Genomic DNA, 17,951 nt, shown 5'->3' with positions numbered 1-17,951 from the left:
AAAATAAACTTTGGAGTTGCCACTCAACAAAGACGTTAAAAATGCGAGACACGAACACTAATTAGGAAAAAAAACTTATCCAGAGGGCGGTGCTTGTCTATTTTTACATAACTGTATCCTCCCCGGCCAATCCCAGCGAGAAATCAAAACAAAAGCCCCTCTAGCTATCTCCGTGGAGCTCCCCACCCTCAGAAGATTCCCGGAAATGACGCCATCAGCCGAGCGCTCCGTCAGCCCATCCCAATAGGGACGGGGCTCAGACGTCAGCGCGTCGGTTCCGTCTGGTTCTCCCTTCGCTCCCGCTGGGAAGACGACCGACCAAAGCGCCTGGCCCGGTGCCAGCGGCGAGAAGCGCTGCAGGCGCGTTGTGGACTGCGGCTGCGCAGGTATGCTGGGGCGGGGCTTCGGGCACGTTCACGCCTTCCAGCTTGAGCAGCCAATGAACAGCGACTGCTCTAGGGCAGGGTAAATCCTCAGCGGCCCGAAAGATTAGGCTCGGGGCAGCCCCGCCCCTGGCCCCGCCCCTCCCCGCACTCGGGCCCCGCCCTGCGCCAGCGCGGCCCCGCCTCCCTCCCCAGCCCTCCAGCCGGCCCGCGGGGTGACGCGGGGTTTGGGCTTGGGAGGGGGCGAGGTGCGGGCTGTTCGGCGGCGGAGCGGAGGCGGTGCGGCCCCGAGGTGAGCGCGGGGAGTGGGAGCGGTCGCTGCGGGGCGCGGAGTCCGCAGGGCCCGGCGTCCTTGCAGTAGGGGCGGCTGTGAGGGGGCGAGGCTGCTCCGGCCGGGTCGTGGAGCGAGCGGGCGGGGATGGTCGCGGGTGCCGCGACGCCGAGTTCGCGGTGCCCCCTTCCTGAAGCGAATTCCTCAGCAGCCTAGCCGACCTGAGGTTTGCCTCGGATTCGGTAGTCTGGGCGGCGAGGAGGAAACGTAGAGATCTCCGAAAACACTCGGCGGCGTTCCCGAGGTGCTCCGTTCTTGTAACTGGGTGCAGAGGTAGCGAGACCAGGTGCACAGGTCGACTCGCTCTTTTCAAGGATTGTTCAAACCAACCAACCAGGAATTCTCACCCCTTCCCCCACGCCCTGCCACCGAACGGCAAACATTCTCAACAACTTTTTTCCCCTCCCAGTTTTATTGGCACACAATCCACATCATACAACGCAACAACTTTTTAGAAGCAGGCTGGGCAAAGCTCAGAGGTTTGATGTCTTCGGAAAACCTTCGTAGCCAATGGGCCTGTTTCTGCAGCCCGGACTTCGTGCTGTGTGTTACTGCTGCCGACCGCTGCGCGCAAGACCGGTGGCCAGTCCCCGTGGTGGGGAGTCCGCCCCACAGTGTCCTCCGTGTGGGTGCGAAATAGCTGTGCTTTTCCTCCCGAACAACTGCACGGTTCTGTGAAATCTGATCAGTGTAAACATTCAGTCGGTTTGTGGGAAAGGAAGCAGATAAAGCTTTTCTGGTTGGTAATAAGTCTGGATTAAAAAAATATGTACTGCCTCATTTGCTAACCTTTGGGTACTTTTCTCTTTCACAGATTTAACTAATTGCCCTAAGGACCATTTCTCAGTGCTTGGAGATAACGCTGGAGTAACAGCTGAAACCTACTGACCAAAAGCCAGCCCATTTATTTCATTTCTTTTTGTTTGCGCTACTGCTGCGAGCTTTACTTGCAACGGCTGAAAACCCCGAAAAATAAAATGCACATGCTGTGGTCTTGAACATAAATTTCATTTTTGTTTTTGTGTGGAGGAAAAGTTAAAAGTGGCAGAGTCAAAGCCAGAATGGCATCCAGAGAGAGGCTCTTTGAACTTTGGATGCTTTATTGCACAAAGGTAATCGCTTTCCTTTTTATTTTAAAGTTTTAAAATACTTTACTTTGCTGTAAAATTTTGTGACTGGCCTTATTTAATGGGTGATGGTGTTTTGCATATAATATATTTATAATCCAGGTTTTGAAGAATGTAAGTGATCAATCGTTTCCCACCCTGTGGACATGCCCTGTGGACATGCATTCTCTTAAAAACCATAGGGTGTGGTTTGTATAGTTGTGAGCAGTGATCCCAAAATTATATAAGTGGAGTTAGGACGCAAACAGAAAAGGAAACTCTGTTTTTGTGCTCCTCTCTTTTTCCCACAATGGATACAGGTGTTTTTATTGTGCAAGAAGAGCATTGATTTTTTTTTTAATAACCCCTGTACTTGTCATCAAAAGGTCATTGACTAAGGTGCTTGTCACTTTGTTAGCAATTTATGAACCTGATCCCATTTGATCCTATCAACAACCTTGTGAGATAGTTATTGTTATTATCCCCAAGTTTGGAAAAGCTGGGGCAAGGTTGCATGGTTAGTGGATACCAGAGTTTAGTTTACAACAGTACTGTCTGACTCAGGTCCATGTGCTGAAGCATTAGAACTTAATATTTTTGTTTCTGCCACTGAGAAATCATTCCTTTTTTTCCACCTTGTCTAGATAAGAATTTTCGCCCGAATGCCTTGATTTTAGGCAATGGGAGGAATAGGGTAACTTAAAAACATGCTTTTCAGTGAGCTGCGGGTACATTAGAACCGTGAGGATATTGACAAGGGTGACAGAAAAATAGCCCTAGTCTACTGAAGTTAGTTTAGAATGGTAGAGTGAAGTGCCGATGGCATAGCCTTCACTTCTGCATGACCCTAGGCCCCTTTTATACTTGAATAAGCTATTCTTATGGTAACAGTGATCTCAATTAGCTGCAATATTACATTTTAGAGCTCAAGCTAGAATTGTCTTTGACTGCCTGGTGTGGTATTTATTTTAATTACTAAAATATATACACTTTTATTTTTGAAATATATAATGTGGATTTTTAAAATATGTACTTCTAATCCTGTTCACTTTAATGCCAGAAATGCCTTTTTTAGAAATAGTCCACCCCTGATTAAAAAAAGGAGTATGGTTCCCTGCTAATACATGTTAGTTTGAAAAGTCACTAATACGTGTTCGCTGAAAATTAAAATCTGTTTTTAGTATAAATAGTAGTTTTTTCAAATGATTTATTTCAAGATACATCTGACTTAGTAGGTTTTGCTATTTTCACAATGACAAAGGTGTAAATGAGGTTACATTGTCTTATTAATGAGTTATGTTGGTTCTAGGTCAAGTTCATGTTTTATTTAAGTGGCACAGTGCATTTTGAAAAGGTAGTATAGTTCACTGGCATAAACGGTATGGTATTTTATTCTTTGAAATACAAATTTGAACCCTTACTCTTAAGAATCTCTCTTAATAATGAAAACCCTTAGTGGTCAAGTTTTGATGCCTGTATCTTCTTGAATGGGAAGATAAATCCCATTTTTATGTTCAAGATTTAAATCATTTGTGCACTTAATAAGATTTAAAACTTGTGTGCAATTATTTTTAAAGAATAGTTACTTAACATTATGGTTTCATGTTTCATCAGTACAGGAGCAAATGTCTTTTAAGCTATGCAGTACCTGCTTTTTCTGCAAAAACACCCTTCCACCTACCAAACAGACATAATGGATGCAACACTTTGGCTCTATGTGAGGATTGTTGTCAAATACCAGTTCTATAAACTTTCTAGCCGTATTTATAATTTAACTTCTCAAGTCATATATATATATATATTTTTTTTTCCCCTTCAGCCTTTTTGATACCTTTCCCTCCCGCCCTCACTTTTGATGGCCTTTCAGATGACTTCAGAGTGGTTTAGCTCTTTTAGAAAAGTTTTGTAGGTCTTCCCGAACTCTGAGGGCTTCTGAGACCTCTTGCTTTGGCTCTGCTGCTGTTTTATTCTGTACTTTGAGCAAGATTTACCTCCGGGTTTCAGTTTGTCATGTAATTTTGTGGAATGTGTGTGTGTGTGTGCGTGTGCGTGTGCACGCGTACGTGCACGTGTGTGTATGGAGTAGAGTAGATAAAGTTTTTGTTTTGATCTCTGAGAGACAAGTAGTTTTTTGGCCTGTATTATATAGATTGGTATATAGAATGCTCATCTTTTTATTTTCATTGACAATTTCAAGCCTGCACAATATCGGGAAGATATAATAGTGAATCCTTTGATATTTGTCACCTAGTTTGAGTAGTTATTAACTTAAGTCTAGCTGTGCTTCATCTATAATCCCATCTCCCTGATTTTTCCCTCAAGTAGATCCAAGACAATATACAATTATCTGTAAGGACTTAAAATGATTTCTTTAAAATAGTGACTCCTTTTAAAAGCATAATCATAATACAAACCTTAAACCCTCAAATACCTTTCCTAGGCACTTCATAAATATTTTCCCTTCAGTTTTTTTAATACCTCTCCTTCCCATCCCCACTCTGTTAGATTCTTTTTTAAAAGTGCATATTATTTTTTGCCATTTATTTGTTGAAGGAACCAAGTTTTTGACTTCAGAGTTTTTCAGAGTCCAGAGTTTGCTGATTGAATTCCTTTGGCCTTATTTACTTGATCCTCTGAACAAGAGGAGCTAGAGACTTGATCTGAAGTACCAAGTGATCCATCTGACTCAGGTTCAGTTTTTGAAAGGATGAGAATAATCACGGATCTAGTGATCATCAGTAATTTTTGCCTATATCCATTATTTTATTAGGGATTTGCAAAGCAAATGACAAAACTATCATTTCAGTAGAACACTTACATAGAGAACTTTTCCTCATCAGTTAGTTGATGACACTTCCCTAAGAGAAAGGCAGGCAGAATAATGTTTGCTATTTTCTCTGTAGCAGTTTTCACAGTAAAGACTTGATTTACTAGCCCTGCCAAGGTGACTCCACCCTCCCTTCCCCCACCACCACAGCACTGTCTACATTTGCCCCATCTACCATTTTGTTAGTATGTTTTCATACCAAACACTGAACCTGATTAAAGAGAGATGACTTTGAAGATTTATGAAGGACTGCTTCAGAGCAGAGAGGTTGAACTATGCTCCTTATTTATCCTGGTGCTAACTTTACAGATAGGTCAATATTTAGATACAATTAGCATGTGTCCCTACTGTGGTGTTTTAAAAGTTGCCATTGACCATTATAGAAGTTTAGTGTAGGTATTTAAATAACTAGAACTATCTCAGGAAAACCCGAAGTGAAGGGGAAATATAAAGAATATATAGGGTCTTCAGTGGTTGAGTGGTTGGCTGTAACAGAAAGATGGGCAGCTTGAGCCCAGCCAGAGGCTCTGTGGGAGACAGCCCTGGCAGTCTGCTTCAGAAAAGATTACCACCAAGAAAACTCTATGGGGTCCTTTTACAGTCACATGGGATCTCGGAGTTGAAATTGATTTCTTTATACCTCAGTTTTCTCATTTCTCTCAAAGGAAAAAAATACTATTTTACATGTATCTTAAAGTTAATGAGAGAAAAGAAAATGGTTGTATTTAAAAGCCTTTTAGGAGTTAGAAATATAGCAGTGTAGTCTTTAAAACAATTTTCTCTCTCATTTAAAAAAAAAACAACTCAACAGCAGCATTAACCTGTTAAGCTGGGTTTATTTGCAAGACTAAATACTAGTGACTAGTATTTTTCAATAGAAATCATTTTTCAATAATTTCAATAGATTAATATATATTACTGGTTGCAGTTTTCAGCAAATAAATCTTCACTTATTCACAGAATTGGGTTTTAAACAAAATCAATAAGTTATTTTGTTACTAAATTTGTCAGCCCTAACTTTTCCCTCTTTCTAGGAATATGAATTAGAAATATGGTGTTATTGTTAATTACCTAACAGGATGATTTCTAATCATCCAACATATTTGCTCTCTACATTTAGTTTGCTTCACCAGTGAAATATAGGCAAAATTTTCTCACCTTCAAATGCTTATCCCCACGCAGAGTAAGGAGTTTGATGAACAGTGCATTTCAAATAGCTCTTAGAAGTTAAACATTAATTTCAATGGACTTAATCTTGCATCTTTTTTAGTACAGTAGTTAACTATGTCTTGTCAGCATACTTAAGTTTAGAGCGCACATTTATTTTCTGATATCTAGAGATTTCAATGTGTACTAGGCCCCATATTCTTTAGATCTTTTGCCATTATTTCTTGATGCGAGAGAAAGGTGAAGACAGTTTTGCTCTGTGTAATATCATGTAATCTTTGGAATTCAGAAGTTGCATAGAAGTAAGACCTACCTGTATCACAATGTCCTTTTCTCATTTGCTGCTTTGGGGAAGCATTAAGGTTTTGTATCTGTTGGACAGTTAGCTGTTGGAAATACCCAGGTGGCCACCAGAATATGTTGAAGAAAGGAACTGAGCCTCTCCAATGCTTTGCTAAGATTAAGCTCCATTTTCCTGTCAGGGGATTGTATGGAATATATTAACTAAGTAAAAAGGTACCAAAACACAACATATTAAAATGTGGAATTATGAGTGGAAATTCATGGTAGTTTAGTTTTGTTTTGTTGAAATTCTATATTGGGTAATATTAAGAAGCTGCTGACTGAGAACCAAGATGATTTTAATCCTAAGGACCAGAAAGAAGCAGGTTACTTGCTTTCTTTTAAAAAAAATCATTTTATTGAGGGCTCTTACAATTCTTATCACAATACATCCATTGTGTTAAGCACATTTGTGCATTTGTTGCCATCATCATTTTCAAAACATTTTCTTTCTACTTGAGCCCTTGGTATCAGCACCTCATTTCTCCCTCTCTCTTCCCCTCCCTCCCTCATGAACTTTTGATAATTTATAAATTGTTATTTTTCATTTACTACCCTTTTGTATGTGTACTTGTATCAAGAGTACTTCCATTTAATCTCTGGCTATATGAGGGTGATAATACATCTTTTATCAGTATTAATGAAGCTTCTGCTCTTGAATATCTTAAATAATTGTGAATTCAAAGATTCAGAGTAAATTTTATTTTTTCTTTCCAGTATAGAACTTAATTATCCTGAATAATGATTTCATTTAAAAATATTTATTGTGGTCCATGGTGATGCTCCATTTCCTGCTTTTGCTCTTTGTTCTGCTAAATCTGGGATATGACTGAAATAGATAGTTTTGCAGTGAGCTCAGAGTAAACTTCCTTTTCAGTGTGAAAATTTTGCTATATCAAGAAAATAGAGTTTAGAGTGTTTGATTCAGATGAAAGTCTTCTCTTTCTTAATTTGATTTGGGTAAAATCAAAGGAACAAGTGTTCTCATGAAAAAATGATCAGTTTATGGTCACTGTTTTGGCTGTAAACCTAAGTGAAGTAGTTAGGGAATTGGACCAGTACAGATCAGCCCTTAGTAGCTATTTAGCCGCTGTTTAACATGTCCCTGACAGGTACCAAGTAAGGAAATGGTTGTTCTGATGTTCCGTGGCTTAATGACTTTGGATATGAGGAAGGCAATACTCTCTGCCTCTAAGGAAAAATGAAACAAAATCATTTGCAGGCTATTAACCCCCAAATTCATTGCCATTAAGTTCATAAACTGCAGCTCCAGGGAGAGAGTAGAACTGACTCAGCCCAGTAACAGTGGCTGCCAATTGCATACACACCTTAAGAAGGTAGTTGTGAAAGCAAGAAAGCAGATTTGATGCCAGCAAGGCGTCTCCCTGCGGAAATGCGTGTCACTTGTGTGCGTTTACCTGAGCTTTTGCACTATTGTGAAAGGTTGTTAAGATACATGAAAATATCTTACTATATTTTTGGGGGTATCCCAATGTAAATTTTATGTGTTAGAAGTAAAATTGAGACCACTTAATGTGTAGAATCAAAAAGAAATTCAGATAATTTTGTTTTGGAAATGAGTACTTGGTTATCTCCTTTGTTAAATTAGTATAATTTAACTGGTATGTACAGTTTACTACACTCTGTTTGCAGTGCTTGTGGGATAGCCAGGTAAGGATGGCTTGCAGTCCATAAAGGAGGTCTGAACTGAAAGTAAACATTTGAGAACCATCATGCTGGCCAAGGGTTAAATGAGAGTAAGCAGAGAAAGGAGTCCTTGGGCGGTACAAGTGGCTGCTAACTGAAAGATGGGAAGTTCAAGTCTACTTAGCCATGGAAGAAAAGAGTGGCAATTTCTTTCTGAAAAATCAGCCACTGACAACTCGAGTATAGTTTACTCTGACACAGAGGAGGTCACCATGACTTGAGGTCTTGTGCGTGCAGAGTTGTGGTTGTCAGGTTTGTAAGGAGTCTGAATGGAAAGAGCCAGGGCAACCCTTCTGGTTGCCTCAGAAAAGGGTATCACAGGAAGAGCATGAAAAAACACAAACTCACTGCCATCGTGTTAATTCTAACTTCTAACGATTTTATAGGGCAGAGGAGAACTGCCCCTGTAGGTTTCTTTTGTCTGTCTATGTATTTATGTAGTGGGTTTCTGAGACTGTACATCTTCATGGGTGTAGAAAGCCTTATCTTTCCTGTACAGTGGCTGGTGGTTTTGAACTGTTGACCTTGCAGTTAAGGAGACTTGCTTGTAACCCACTGGGCCTACCAGGGCTCCTGTGAGAAGGGGATTAGTTGATCAGAAATGCAAAATTCTATCGATTAGTCAAGTAAATTATCATGAAGCCTTAGACACTTAGAGATTATTGGTGGTATTAGCAAGAACAGATCTAAAAGAGTGGAAAAATACAACCCCCCCCAGGCCTATGCTTTATTATCTTTTTAATTATTACTTTCAACAGACTTAAAGCTACTGTCAAACTTATTAAGTTGTTAAGGGTTTACTTTCGGGGTGAGACTTGCAGCAGTCTTCGGTAGGCTCGTGGCCCACAGCAGTAGCCAATAGTTTCCTTTTGGTTTTTGTACTTGCCTAGTCAAGTCCCTCATTGGTCTGTGTACCACACTTTGTGTGGACTTTCTGTAGAGCATCTGAAAATTCTCAGACCCACGAGAATCTGTCCAGAGGTGCATAATTTGAAAAATACTGCCCTGTGAGTTAATAAGGAGCCCTGGTGGTACATCACAGTAAGCCTTGGGCTCCTAACTGGCAATCTGAACCCACTACCTGCTCCATGAGTGAAAGGTGAAGCAATCTGCTTGCATAAAGATTTATAGCATAGGGGTGGGGTGGGAAGAATGTTCTAGAACTGATATCGTGATGATTGCACAATTCTCCTTGATGTGATTGAAAGAATGAATTGTATGATATGTAAATCATGTACCAATAAAGCTTACTAAAACTATTTATGACCTAGGAATCCAAATGGAGCAGTTCTACTCTGCCCTCCAGTATTGTTGTGAGTCAGAATCAACTAGATAGCAGTGGATTTTGGGTTTTTTAAGTTGAACTGTCACCAGTAATCACTTGTGCCCATGGAAGTGTGGCCTGTGAAGTGGAATAACAGTACTAGTTGCAGCGTTGTTGCTGTTACGTTGTTGTATTTGAGTTGTCTTTGACGCTTCCGACTGCATAACCAACAATCCCGCACCATCTTCATGATACTTGGCATGCTTTTGAGTCTATTGTAGCCATTGTGTATTTTGAATGCCTACCTACTATGGGACTCCTAGCTCCTCATGGGCGTTATCGTGGAGCATTTTCATTGGCTGACTTTCTGAAGTAGTTTCCAAAGTCTTTCTACCCAGTCGTCTCAGTCTGGAAGTTTCCCCGAAGCCTTTCAGCCATAGGTTTTGAGACCTGTCTTGTCAGTGTTAGTCTGGAAGCTTCTGTCAGTTGTACCGCAGAGTGGTCCCAACCTGCAGAGTATTTATTACAAGAGCGGGCCAGCAGGTCTTTCTCCTGGGTTCAGGTGGGTTTCCACTACCAACCTTTTCGTTTAGCAGCTTAGCACCTAACTTGTGCCAGCTACCACGGTTCCTTTTCAATATCACAGCAACATGCAGGCCAACACAGTACAAGAAACTAACAGAGGGGAGTGGTGGGCTAATCATACTGTTGATGCTTAATGTTATGTAAAAATGTTTACAAAGCTTACATTCGCCGGAAAAGGACAATTTAAAAGATTTTCACTACTTATGGATTCATGCAAATATTTCTCATAATCCTCCAAGGTTCTTGAACCTTGTTTTGAAAAATAACTCTTGATTAGTTGTTGTATCTGAAATACTATTCTTGTCCCCCCCCTTTTTTCCCTGGTGTTTCGTTTCTATTTTACTTTTTGCTTTGCCTTTTATGTAGCTGCTTTCTCACATTTACTTTCGCAGTTCTTCTGTGCCTTGAAGGTGATAATTTGGTTTTCGGGTATTTGTAATTCTAAGTCTTCTTATTATCTGCTAGACCTAAGGTAAATGCGCCTAGAGTCTTCAATTCTTTATCTGAAAAATGTTCTGGAGATACAGGTACCCAACAGTACCAAGTTTAATGGTTATCAATGTGTAGATATTACTAACTAGATAGCATTGATAGCATGTTTTATGTGTAATCTATTCATTGTATTATTTTAAAGCATTCTAGACATTGTAGTTCATCTACTAATATTTCAGTATGTACTTTGAAGATATTAACCTGTTTTGTTTCATTAGCTGTAACCATTTTCATAGTGAAAACAAATTTCTTAATATCCAGTCTATATTTAATTTTTTATCTTCTGCTTTTTTAGTAATTGGCATTGATTGAATCAGAATTTTATTTAATTGGTACTACTATTTAAAAAAATAACCTTATTGGGGGCTTATACAACTCTTACCACAATTGCATCAGCTCTTTGACCCTAAGACTATGTGAGATAATGTGTTTTTTTAAGCTGCTAAATTTTAGAGTAATTGCCTATGCAAGAGTAGATATGCATCATCATGTCAAGAGCATAAGAAACCCACAGAAAGGAGGATGATGGAAACCAAGATGTTTATTGTAGAAATTACTAATGACAAAATAGAGGTGGTAGAGTGAAACCTGAGAGAGCTGGAACAGCACAGCCTTGTTTTCCAGGTCTCATAGTTTTCTCCCTTTGACCAGATGCAGGCTCCGCTTCTCTATTGTGCTTTCTGCCTTACAAAGCTGCTGGCTCCCATGATCGTATTGTATCATGACCCCATCTATCTGATGACTAATTTTCTCTCACTTATAACCCCATTACCAACTGAATTGTGAAGCAGATAAAAAAATCCAGCTATATAATTATGTGTACAAGTATTGTAATATATAACCCTGAAAGATAAGTCACCTTTTGAGAATTATATTACTAAACCCCAAGAAATTAAAAGATCCTTAATATCAAATATCAGCCAGTGAGCTAAATAACTTTTCTCAAAACAACCTTTTTGATCAGGTAAGGACTTATTTATTGCAATTGATTGACAGGGTATTTTAAAACATCTCTTTAAATTTATAGATCTCATATATATCTCTTTCACCCTTTCAATTCATGTGTTGAAGGCACTGGGCCACTTGTATTAAGAATTTCCTACATTATGCCTTTTGCTGACTATATGTCCAAGATTCATTTAACTTGTGCCTCTTCCTTCTTTCCTATGAAGCAGTAGTTAGAGGTAGAGGCTTAATCAGATTCAGGTTCACAGTTTTGACCCAAAAAATCCCCAAACTACATATGTGGTAAAAATACCAGTTACATGTTCAGAAAATAAATAGTATTTGATTATCTCTTGTTACTGATACTAGTTAGAAAAGTCACTGGTCATCATTTTCTAGATCGACCATGCTTTCTATGTTTATGTGTTTGAAATTCTGATAAAGTGCACAGTTATATGAGCAGAAATTAAAATAATAGGACAGGGAAAGGATGAACTCGATAAAAGGTTGATTCTTTGATAAGAGTAATGAAATTAAGTAGGAATAAAAGGTTGTGGTTGTATGTTTGGAACTTCATATTTTAGCTGTACTTTCATTCTATTCAGAAGGCACATCCTATCTTAAAAGCATGTGTTAACATTTTTATTTCACTTTGTGCTTTTCAAAGATTGTTGGCCCAGGCATCTTTTTAATTAAAAAAATCATTTAAAAATCACTTTATTGGGGGTTCATTCAATTCTTATCACAATGCATCTTTTAAATTTTATTTCAGTTTTAGATCTTAACTGTTGTCATGTAAGTGAACAGTGTTGAATATGTCACTTGCTTGGGAAATGCTGACTTCTCCAGTGTTTTTAATCCCACGCAACCATCCCACTGTTTTCCTGCCATTTCACACTGTGAACAATACCAAATATTGTACATCTTTGAACATAGCTTGTGCTGTTTTTGCTTCTACTGGAATTCCCCCTTTACTCTTCACCCCCTATTGAGCATGTCTACTTTGTGAATACTTCTGAAGGCTCCTGTTACTCAGTTACCTTCACCATTGATAGAGGTAACTTACTTTGTCATGCTGGTTTGTCATCTGTTTATGTCTCTCATTCCTATAGACCCCTAAACATTTTAAGGGCACGATTATATTTTATTTTCATATACAGAATCTTGAATTCTCTGTGATTGATATCTAGTTGGCAGTTAACTAAATGTTTCCTGAAGTGGCTAAGTTCTATCAGAGGGTTCCCCTAAAAGACTAATCACCATAAATTTTACTGTGTTTATGGGGGAAATTGTCTTCTACTTGGATATGGATATAATATGAATATAACTGATAACACTGTACAAGTGCAGCTCATATAAGTTGACGGCTTCCAAATCTATGGTTGAAGTATGTATATGTATGTAAATTTTTTAGTTTTATAGCTTGAAGAATACTTTAACTCAGATATTAGTGCATGGAGGAGGGAGGAGATTCCTCCCCCTTTTATCTGTAGATGTGCCTCTAAAGGAGTAAATGAAAAAAAAAAAGTAAATGAACAATTCATGTGTAGTAGATTGTTCTAAGAGCTATAGGAGCCCCCAATAAGATTATTTAAAAGTTCATGGGCATTTATTTATCTATTTAAAAATCATTTTATCGGGGACTCTTACATCTCATAACAATTCATATATCAATTGAATCAAGCACATTTGTACATAGGTTGCCATCATCCTTTTCAAAGCATTTTCTTTCTACTTGAGCCCTTGGAATCAGCTCCTCATTTTCCCCCCTTCCCTCCTCTGTCCTCCCTCCCTTATGAACTTTCAATAAGTTGTAGATTATTTCATATCTTACATTGTCCTTTGTCACCCTTCACCCACTTTTCTGTTGTTTGTCCCTCTGGGAAGGGGTTATATGTTGATGTTTGTGATCAATTCCCCTTTTCTCTCCCCACCTTCCCTTTATCCTCCTGGTATCACTATTCTCATTTGTTGGCTCTGAGGGGTTTAGCTATCCTGGATTCTAGGTGTTGGGGGCTCTATCTGTAGCAGTATACATGTTCTGGTCTAATATGATTTGTAAGGTAGAATTGAGGTCATGATAGTGGGGGGAGAGGAAGCATTAAAGAACTAGAAGTAAGTTGTATGTTTCATCGGTGCTGTACTGTACCCTGACTAGCTCGTCTCTTCCTTGTGTCAATTCCTTGTGACTTCTGTAAGAGGATGTCCAATTGTCTACACATGGGCTTTGGGTCTCCACGCCTCCCCCCCCCCCCCCACACCCCATTCACATTGGTATGATTTTGTTCTGAGTCTTAGATGCCTGATACCTGATCTCATCGACACCTCATGATCACACAGGCTGGTGTGCTTCTTCCATGTGGACTTTGTTGCTTCTGAACTAGATGGCCACTTGTTTACCTTCAAGCCTTTAAGATCCCAGATACTATCTCTTTTGATAGCCGGCAACATCATCTTTCTTCACCACATTTGCTCTTGCACCCATTTTGTCTTTAGTGATCATGTCAGGTGAGCATCATGGAATGCCAGATTATTAGATTAAATGTTCTTTTGTTGAGGAGTACTTGAGTTGAGGCCCAATGTCCATCTGCTGCTTTAATTTTTTTAATTCATTTTATTAGGGCTCATACAGTTCTTTTCACAATCCATACATACATCGTTTGTGTCCAGCACATTTGTACATATGTTGCCAAACACTCAAAACACTTGCTTTCTACTTGAGCCGTGGTGTCAGCTCCTCATTTCCCCCCCTCCCTCCCCGCTCCCCTCTCCCTTCTACTTAAGTTCTTAACATATAGATATGAGTATATAGTTCTATTCCCCTCTCATTATATATATATTTACATATATACATGCCTATATTTAGACCTCTATATATGTCCTTTGTCTCTTAGTTCTTTCCTCTATTTCCTTTTACTTTCCTTTTGTCCCACCATCATGTTTGGCCTTCATTCGGGTTTAGTAATTTGTTGCTATTTACATTGCCCTTGATTAGGCTCCACTAGGCATCCTACAGCCTTATCTCTATTGGTTTTAGTTCACTTGTTGTTCCCTTGTCTTTGGGTTGGTTGACCTCTTCCCCCTTCTTTTCTCACACCTCCCCTTCTCTCATGTCCCCCCATGTTTTTGTCTCTGAATTGTTTATCCCGCCTGGGCTTTTTAATCCTATTACCTTTAAATCTTCCTCAAAGTGGATGTTATGAGAAAATGAAAGCCTCCTATGATTTTTTTTAATGTTTTATTAGTGGCTCATACAACTCTTATCACAATCCAGGTGAACATACATCCAGGTGAACAAAGATGTGTGTAAAGCACATCTGTACATTCTTTGCCCTCATCATTCTCAAAGCATTTGCTCTCCACTTAAGCCCTTGGCATCGGGCCCTCAGGCCACTACAGTTAGAGCACTTTAGTATAATTTTAATTAAAACAATCAAATATATTAATGCCTACCTGAGGAGACAGCAAAGTTCTAAGAATTTAAACTTTACATTGTGGCATCGGAGAGTCATGGAGGTCTTTGAGCAGGAGAGAAAGATAATTAGATTTAAATTAAGCAAATTTCTTTACTGGTTATGTGTAGGTCAGACAAGTGGGACCTCTAGAGACCAGTAGATAATTATGTCACAGCTCAAAATGAAGACTTAAACATTACATCAGAGGGAATGAGTGGACAAATATTTGAGTGTAAAATCAATAAACTTGACTTTGCAGTTCTTTTACTTATTTTCTCATATTGTACCATGAGCAGCTTTGTGGCAGAGCCTGCACCTTGATAACGGTAGCCATTATGATTTGAGATCCACTAAATAATTGGTGCTGAGCGCTATCTCATTTAGTTCTGTGAGGTAGGAAGTAGTGTTTTCATTTTGTAGATGAAGAACCGCTAAGAAATGAAGCAGACTGTTTAAAGATAGTAATTTTAAAGGGATAGTAAATATACAGATCATAAATGTAGTGGAATATTAGGGGGAAAGAATAAAATTAGATGAAAATTTTAATAAGAGACATGAAAATTGAAATTGTTTATGTGTAATATAAAATTTTCTTATAAAATTTTTTTTCTTGTTTTGTGGAAGGCCCCTGATTCTAGCACATTAACATATTCAACTCCCATTTAGTCATTGGTGACTCTTAGTGACTCCCTGTGGATTTCTGAAACTGTAACTGTTTACAGAAGTAGCAAGCTCAGTTTTTATCCCATAGAAGTTTTTAACTGCTAACAATGCGATGGCCCCCTAATGTATACCCACTACGCCACCAGGGGTTCTTAATTCTGGCACATGGTAGGTTATAAAAGTAATGTTTATATTTTCTCAGCACACATATGTGCTAGGCCCTTTTGTGTTTATTAGGTTATTTAATTTTCATAACGTTCCTATAAGATAGGCATTGTTGTCTTCATTTTAAGGGGAAGAAACAGATGTGCAGACTTAAGGTGACTTAAGTGAGAGCAAACAGGATGAGCGGCTATGTAATTTGTGTTGTAGCAGTAATTATTGTACAAATGGGAATATACACATGCTGTGATTTTTCAATTTACTAAACTAGTATTGACAGTGAAAACTACTGAGGCTGAGATTTTAGTTAATACTCTTTCTGGGTGGGTGGAAATCTATCATTTGATGGCCTTTGGAAGCAGAGCATGTCTGCATAGAATATGGCTCCCTTGTGTATGAAATTTTTATGGTCTTGGGTTGATTGATCTTGACTAAATGCTAACATTCTTGTTTTTGCCCTTTAAAGCTCTATTTTATTTATGCTCACACATCAAAGGAAGTGGAGTGGAAAGCGCACATATTGGATTCATTATAATTTGCTCGCTGTATGATCTTGGACAATTACATAGCTGTGGAACTTCCTTTTCTGAACCTGTGAAGTGGGGAAAATGAAACCTCTGGCTAGTTGTAAGGCTTGAATGGGATGATAGATATTTTAAAAAATGCCTTCTATAGTTATTAGCACCTGGTAGATGCTCAACAAACTGCTAGGTTCACTAGTTACCAAGTGAGCAAGGCTGTGGGAGAAGATGAGGCTTTTTTCTCCTGTCAAGATTCACTGCCTTGGGAAGCATTGTTATATTTTGGTACTATTTCTTTATTTTTTTTTTTTTGGTACTATTTCTTTCTAATAGTTGCTCAGTTTCCTAGAAAATCTCAATTTGCCTCACACTTGGTAACCCTGGCCTTTATATTTTGAATTAGACATGCCGCAGGAATTCCTAGGTAAAGTATGGAGAGAAATGCATTACTTCTTTATGGTAGTGTCTAATGCTTTTATGTTTAACTTTTACAGAGATAGAATCTTTTACTTTATTAAGAAGGAACAAGGATAGAGCTCTGTCCTGGCTAGATAAGTGAATAATGGAGTAAGGAATGGCATTCTAGTAGGAAATTTAAAAAGCAAGTAATAAGACCCCTGAAAAAAATTTCTCACAGTAGTACTTTTTCTGAAATAATTCCATCTTGTTTCTCAGTAACTGTGCAGATAGTGGCAATTTATTAGCTGATTTTGGAACAGTATATTAATAGAAAAACAAATACACAGAAGGTCAGCAGTCTATATTCTGGGAACATTCTTTTAGGTTCTGATGTGTAGTGTAATGCTTTTATTTTAGGGAAATAAATTACTTGAGCTCTCTTTATCCAAGGGCAGTGTTTAAGCGATGCTGTTTATTCACTGTGTAGCTAAGGCTCCTGAGTGACGCAGTAAACTCTGCCCAAAGAGCGTGGACGGCATGAAATTAAAAATGGATATTACTTCTTGAAGAATGCATTTGAACAATTTCTTTGGTGTAATTCAGAAACTATACAATTTAATAGTTCAATAATATTAAAAGTTGTACAAGAACATTACTTTTGATGAGAGTTTATATTAAACATTTCAGAGGTGTCTTTTTGCTGGTCAAATTGAGAGAATTTTTTTGGAGAGGATTTATAGATCTTGATCTGATAAAGTGTGAAGCGTAAAGAGTTTTGATATGTAATTGTTTGTGTAACCACCATACTAATAAATACAAAATTCTCATCATCCAAGAGAATTTTCTTTGTTCAGTTGCAGTTGGTCGACTTTCTATACTGTAACCTACTCTAGAACCTCATATTACATCAAACCACACAGTGCATATGCTTTGATGTGGAATCTTTCAACATGTTTTTGAAATTTATATTTGTATGTATCAGTATTTCATTCATTTTCATTACTAAATAGCTTTTCATTGTACAAATAGTCCATAAGTTGTTTATTCATTAACCTGCTGAGGTATTTTTGTGTCCAACTTTGGGCTATTAAAAATAAAATTGTTATGAATAATTTTTAAAATAAATTTATTGGGGGCTTGTACAACTCTTACCACAATCCATCCCTCCATCCATTGTGTCAAGGACAATTTTGCATTTGTTGTCATCATCATTCTCAAAACATTTTTCTTTCTCCTTGAGCTCATTTTCTTCCTCCCTACCCCATATAAATATTTTTAATATAGGTTTGGATGTACTCATTTTTCTGGAGAGAAATGGATGGGGCATATGAATGTGTAATTGTTTTCCAAACTGTTTTATATATCTATTAAATGATAAATTATTTAGTACGCCTATCAGTAATGTGTGACAGTTTTAGTTATTCCACGTACTTAACAATATTTGGTTTGATTTTTTTTTTAATTTAATTTTTTTTTATTTTAACAATTTATTGGGGCTCATACAATTCTTTTCACAGTTCATACATATACATACATCAATTGTATAAAGCACATCTGTACAGTCTTTGCCCTAATCATTTTTTTCTCAGGTTTGATTATTTT

At 38.2% G+C, this 17,951-nt stretch overlaps 1 protein-coding gene across 4 annotated transcripts in view; it reads left to right on the top strand.

Moving 5' to 3' along the window:
- Window positions 1-306: 306 nt before the first annotated feature.
- NBEAL1 (neurobeachin like 1) overlaps window positions 307-17,951 on the top strand; it is a 175,686-nt gene continuing 158,041 nt past the window's right edge. For 3 of the 4 annotated variants that reach the window (XM_075529600.1, XM_075529603.1, XM_075529602.1), the window contains exons 1-2: window positions 564-675; window positions 1,529-1,826. In XM_075529600.1, coding sequence (XP_075385715.1) covers window positions 1,776-1,826 — 51 coding nt within the window. In that variant the 5' untranslated portion in view covers window positions 564-675; window positions 1,529-1,775. Of the gene's footprint in view, window positions 387-563; window positions 676-1,528; window positions 1,827-17,951 lie in introns of those variants that run through there. The other variant, XM_075529601.1, reaches the window with a different exon arrangement.

This window comes from Tenrec ecaudatus, chromosome 13, assembly GCF_050624435.1.
Source record: "Tenrec ecaudatus isolate mTenEca1 chromosome 13, mTenEca1.hap1, whole genome shotgun sequence".
NCBI classification, from domain to species: Eukaryota; Metazoa; Chordata; class Mammalia; order Afrosoricida; family Tenrecidae; genus Tenrec; species Tenrec ecaudatus.
This window is presented reverse-complemented; position numbering and strand designations above follow the sequence as displayed.